Raw genomic sequence first — 6,000 nt, 5'->3', positions numbered from 1 at the left:
AGCGCGCTCTGCATTTACAATTTGCCCACGCATTGGAGAGGAACAAAATGACACTGAAATGGTACAGAAGTTTCTGACATTGAAAAGAGGAACACTTCTGGAGATACCACAAAAATTCCGGAAGGAATTTCCCTAAACCTTGTGATCTCTCTGAAAGCAAATTCCGGATTTTCCCAGCTAGTATGCAAACCACATTTGAAGTTTATATTTAGTTATAGTGGTTCTGTTTTCCGGATTACCTCAAAACTTAAGCCAAACGTTATCGCTGACTGCGTTTAGTGTCCAAAATAACTGTCAAGACGTCCGAAATACAAAACTTGCCTCTACAAAAGCGTTTGAAACTTGACTGAGTAATTTGTAAGGTGTGTTAATTATGTCGGAGAAAAACCTTCTAAGGTTTACGAAATTACAATACATCTACTTTATATAGAAGAAAGAATTTCGCAGTTATCTACTCAACCAGACTGTTGGGAAAAACCCTGAAAAAATTCAGGCTTGAAATCCCATTCAAGCCTGAATTTTTCAGTTTTCACGCGTTTTCAGTTTTTTCGCAACAGTTGATTGCGTAGATAACTGCGAGATTCCTTCTTCTATATAAAAAACTTATACTTATAATCTTTCATCCGCAGTACTGCGTGCCTCACAATATATCTTCTGCGTGCTTCACAATATATCTTCTTCATTCTCAATCTCTCAGCCATGCTTCATTACATTTTACTAAAACCAGCGCCAGAAAACAGTAGACGTGCGACAAGGTCACGAGGCAATTGTGTGAAGTAAATCAGAACGTGATACCAGCAACTAAACTACAACGCATGACAACGGAGAAGTGGACTTTCTTTCGCTCTCGCTTCTCGTTTCCGGTCTTTTTGCCAAGTCAAACTCCCCAACTGAGAAAACAAATTGAGCTCGATCAGTGGGGGCAATTCTATTTATGTGGCTGCTGCTGATGTTAGCGATGATATATAAAGTTAAGGAATAAATGAACGTACGTATACGAACGTACAGAACGAACGAAGGAGCAAGCGAGGGAACGAACGAACGAGCGAGCGAGCGAACGAACGAACGAACGAACGAACGAACGAGCGAGCGAGCGAGCGAGCGAGCGAGCGAGCGAACGAACACGCAAACCGAAACTCGTTAGTCTCTCTTCAGCGCGTATAAAGACAGTAACGCAAGAAAAATATATGTTGTGGCTCAAATTTATGTTTGGTTTAAATTTATCTCCCTTCTTGGGCATGGTAACGTGTGATAATAACTTTGAAAAAATTGAAAATAAAATTTAAGCCGAGGATAAAATTGAACCACAACATATACGCCAGCACATACAAAAATCATACTAGCTGAGTGAGACCTCTCTCGTTTTACTGTGTAACACGAAAATAAGCTAAAATATTGTGGGTGTTTTATTTTGCGGATGGGCGATCTTTTTGCCATTTACTGGAACTAGTTTTTGCGGTTCGAGATGACTGAAATTTCTGCTGGGAACTAATTTTTGCGATTCTCTGTTCAAGCAGCAGAACATTTAAGTGGAAGAAAGGCCATAATAGTTTCAACTTTCATTGTACGGTGTGTTGAGTCGCAGTTCACACTAGTTACATATTACACTGTAATACCTTACTGCGCAAAGGGACCCAACAACAACGAAACACAAAAAGGCCTACCACTACCATGCACAACAAAACACTGTTTCATCAATACGGTTAAATAATACAGACTACCGAATGCATCTAAGCTCCGTGGTTGCTTAATGTTCTTAATGTTCTTAAATCATCTTAATGTTCTTGTTTAAGTCCAATGTATTTCGTCCCAGTGGAGCGGTGTTTTTAATTTGTCTTAAGAGAGTTAATTTTTGCGGCGTTTTATTCTGCGGTTTTTTTTTTCTGCGAGAACTAATTAATCCGAAAAATGAGCAAAAATTAAAACCCGCCAAATTTTCATGCGACACGGTAATACAGAAGGGCGCGGATTTAGGAAAGTGGGGTGGTTGTGCTTGTACTTAGCCTGTCTCTTGTACGCTCAACTCGCTGAAAGGTTCTATTTTTTAAGGAAAGGTCAACTAAAAATAGGAAAACCGTTTTTTTTACAAGCAAAAAACGATTAAAAGCTTTGCAAATTATAGCTGTTTTAGCGTGCACCACCCAGTTTTGCTCCACTGATGCTCTAATGACAATTACAAAATCTGTTCACTCCCCGGAGGTTTTACGGATTACAAAATTAGTCTCAGATTTCCGCATCCGTTTACGACAAAGCGAAAAGTTTCACTGCACGCGAGCACGCAACATTTTTAAGATGTTCTGTCATCGTGTTCACCGCCCACGCTTAAAGGATAAAATTAAAACACAAATTAAAATTTTCTACTTTTGTAATCAATTCTTGCAGTGAGCGGTATCCACCAGTGGTGGTGATGGAGGGGAAGAGGAAGACTACTGCCCCGACTCTGGGACGGAAAATGTTGGAAAATTTCCCTCTGATGCACTGGTAGGGGGCTGGGCACTGCCGGAATTTGACTGATGGTGATGCATGGGATCACTCCAGAATTGATTTTATTTCCCCACTCCGGAAACTACGAGGAGAGTGGTATGAATGAAAGATTCTGGGATCGTTTGGGTAAACGGACGGAAATTGCGTCGATATAAAGGTGCATTTCTTGGCAGTCAGTTGCATAGGATATACTACTGTTGGGTAAAAACTATTTAACAAGAGACACGCTATCAGGAGAAAATGCCGAAGAATCAGTACTTATTTGTCGGGGCATGCGCAATGTCCATCCCTCTACCCAAACGATCCCACAATCCCTTACTCGTACCAGTCTTCTCCCCTTTTTGTTGGGTGTGGAATTGAAGTCTCCACTTAATAGGCAATTTCCGAGTTGCTGTGAACTTCTTTATGAAAGCGAGGCTAAGTGTAAAAGCTTTTCATATGAAAATTAGTTTTGTTCTTTCATAATAAAAACTTTGCACTTAGCCTCGCTTTCATAATTAGGTTCACAGCAACTCGGAAATGGCCTATTGGTATGTCAGCTGCTGCGTCAAGTTATCAGCTAATCTAATGAACACCAAAATTATACTCGCACTATTAAACAATGTCTACTATTATTAAACTATGTACGACAAAATATTTCAAAATAAAAAGTTGCAAGATTAAAACATGACGTTTCGGCGACGAAATGTTTTTCCAATCTTTCGTTTATGCTGTTTTAATTTTCTTCTTGACGAAAATCGAAATTTTGTTTTCTTTAAATTTTCGGATGTCGAATCTACTCGTTTTAAATGGAAAGGACTTCTCAAATAAGGCTTTCTATAATTTCGTGCTGAAACGACGAAACAAAACAAAAGAAAAAAAAAAACAGCTGAAAAAGAACATACGAGTTTATCAGGCTTCGGTTTCATTCCGAGTTCAGCTGATTTCTGTATCGGTTGTTACACAATGGAAGCTGACTCTATGGTGCTCCTTTATCGACTGCAACAAAGACTACTATAAGTGAAAACACTTATCGATCGTGTTCAGCGACATGATAGAGACCAAACCGAGAATCAAAAATGCAACCGTGGACAGCTGTTTCGATTTGGTTGCTTCGTCAGCACGGCTTTAGCAGCACGGAAACAGCCTGCAGCATTCAGTTTCGTTCGCGGTAGTTTGCAGTTTATTCTTAAAGGGGAAGTATCACGAAAATTTGCTGTCATTTCAAAACCCAAAAATTTTTGACTGTCAGCAGAAACAACGAAATAATTGTCAAGTTTGTTAAAAATTATCACCCCTATGCAATAAAACTGTCGATTAGTGCCTCTGGCCAGAGACAGAGTAGGGCGGTATGGATTGAAACTTGAAAAATATTAGGCTAATGTTTTTCAAGTTCTCGCATTTTTGTTTCCAAAATGCGCTAGAACAGATCACAAGTTGTTTCTTTCAAGAATTGAGTTGATTTCGTTCCTCTCGTCATTCTAGAATTAAATAAGTGACAGGTGATTGAAGGTCTTATTTCATCATTTTTAACAAAAGATATCAAAAACCCCATGATACTTCCCCTTTAACTGATACACCTGTAGTACACTATACAAGAAGATCCAACGAGAACATTAAGTAGATCAAAATACTTCAAATGTTGTCTCCTGTACGTGTTCCCATTTTGTGCTGTCATTTTGCCGAAGAAAACATATGTGCAGATTTTCTTTACGACTAAATCCTAATTTCTGAGGCGGTTATATTCAGTAAGGCCTTCGGAACATATCCACCCAAATGAACGTTGGCTGCCCTTGGCAAAAGCTGTCAAGTATTCTAGCCGTTTTATTGTGAAAAAAGGAAAAGAATTAGACTGGCTCGGTTAGGTATCATCATATGTACTATACCCGAGCTGGAACACATCCCGAAACTGAAAAGTTGTCTCAGGACCAGAACAAGCGCTGACGTAGTTATTATTTTCAGTTCTGACAAAGACGAAAACATCTAAGTAAGATTTGGCCCAAACACTCAAACTCTTGGGCTGTTATCGCAAACTGGAGAAAATAGCCTTTGGTTTCAGGTTTGTTGGTTGCTGTCTGTAGTGTTAGTCCAAGGGTCTACAACATAGGTGTGACTGGAACTAATATTTTGTCATCGGGGAAACCGGTTTTTCCTCCGTACGTCAAATTTTAAAAAGCTGTTTCGTTAATCGTCATCCCCTTATTTATAATTGTTTTCGACGCAAACTGACTCCGATCCACTTTCAAAAGAAAACTGTTTCGTCTACAAGTAGGATCTAGTTTATCTGCGATAAGGTGTGAGAGAGTGTAAGTGCAAAAAAATGAGAATGTTGTATATTTAAAGTTTTTTCTAAATAAAGATATTGCAAAATTACGGAAATATCTCGAATGCTCACGAATCTTGTGTCAAACGCTAAGGGCGTGACGTAATTCAGGCGTAGGATCTAAGCTGTCTTCTGATTGGCTGCGGTTAACACACCTAATCATGTTCGCTTCCAGTCACTTACTTTGAATTGAACTTATGGCCGTCCTCGGTAGCTAACGCTACGTTCTGTAATCCAAGGCAAACGAACTTATATTTAAAGAAAGAAGTTACCTATTTTGTCGTTTGGTTTTTAAATTTTTAATTGTTTATCAGAGGTTAAGACGAGGGAAAGTTGCACGACATCTATCGCCATTACCTTACTTTCAAGTATGGCGTCGGGCAAATGGAGCGTTCGGCACGTTTTAGTCGTATGGAGCACCTTTATTTGTGCTTCTCTTGTCATAACAGCTCCAGGTAAGCCTAATTCTGCTTATTTTATTTAGTTTTCTGTTGAGTTGGTTAAATCCTCGTGCCTGCGGCTACAATGCGATATACTTTTTCTGTAGCCGTCGAATTTTTAATTGAGCGAAGTGCTCTCAAACAAAATTAAGACTTATCGAGTTAGAAGCCTTTGCAAAGGCTTGTTTTGATTTCATTCTAGTTTAAATTACCACCTAAATTATTGTGTTGAAATAGTTGGTGCTACTGGCCTGGTAAAAGCCTTTAAAATGTTGTTGAAAATTCGAATGCTGGTGGAGTATTCGAAGCTGTAACAAATACGAGGTTGAATGGGCTTGCGCTTGTCGCTAGAAAAAAACATGTGACCTCTCAAAACATCGTGTCGATGCGTTGAAAATCTTTAAAATCACCGTATCGATCTCGTAGAAATCTTTAATTTCATTTTATAGGTTTTGGCGAGTTCCAAGTTAATTTTTGGTACGTTAAATTCAGTTTAGTTCGGGTTGGGACTACAAGCTTGAATGTGCATTTCGATCATAATTTCATCTTATTGGCCTCTGTTCTAGTGTTATAACTTAATCATCGAGTTGACCGATCCGATTTTTCAGAGACGATAATATTGTTTACACACACTGCTATACAAATTGCAGACACGGCTCCATTGTCATGTCTTCAATGCATAATTATGTTATGATTGGCTTTTCCTTTTGTCTGCTTGCTTGTTATGGCATCCTGCTGTTTATCAGCCCTGGGAAAATTCTTCGCATTGTGTAA

The 6,000-nt window shown here is 39.0% G+C and overlaps 1 protein-coding gene across 1 annotated transcript in view; it reads left to right on the top strand.

The window, feature by feature from the left end:
• The first annotated feature begins 4,962 nt into the window (after nucleotides 1–4,962).
• LOC146481490 (vascular endothelial growth factor receptor 1-like) overlaps nucleotides 4,963–6,000 on the top strand; it is a 36,858-nt gene continuing 35,820 nt past the window's right edge. Inside the window, exon 1 of the mRNA XM_085108237.1 lies at nucleotides 4,963–5,241. Within this exon, the coding sequence (XP_084964363.1) occupies nucleotides 5,157–5,241 (85 nt within the window). The 5' untranslated portion in view covers nucleotides 4,963–5,156. The remainder of the gene's footprint in view (nucleotides 5,242–6,000) is intronic.

Source organism: Pavona decussata, unplaced genomic scaffold, assembly GCF_977016875.1.
Source record: "Pavona decussata unplaced genomic scaffold, jaPavDecu1.1 SCAFFOLD_49, whole genome shotgun sequence".
Taxonomy (NCBI): domain Eukaryota; kingdom Metazoa; phylum Cnidaria; class Anthozoa; order Scleractinia; family Agariciidae; genus Pavona; species Pavona decussata.
The sequence above is the reverse complement of the archived record's forward strand: the minus strand, read 5'-3'. Positions and strand labels throughout refer to the sequence as shown.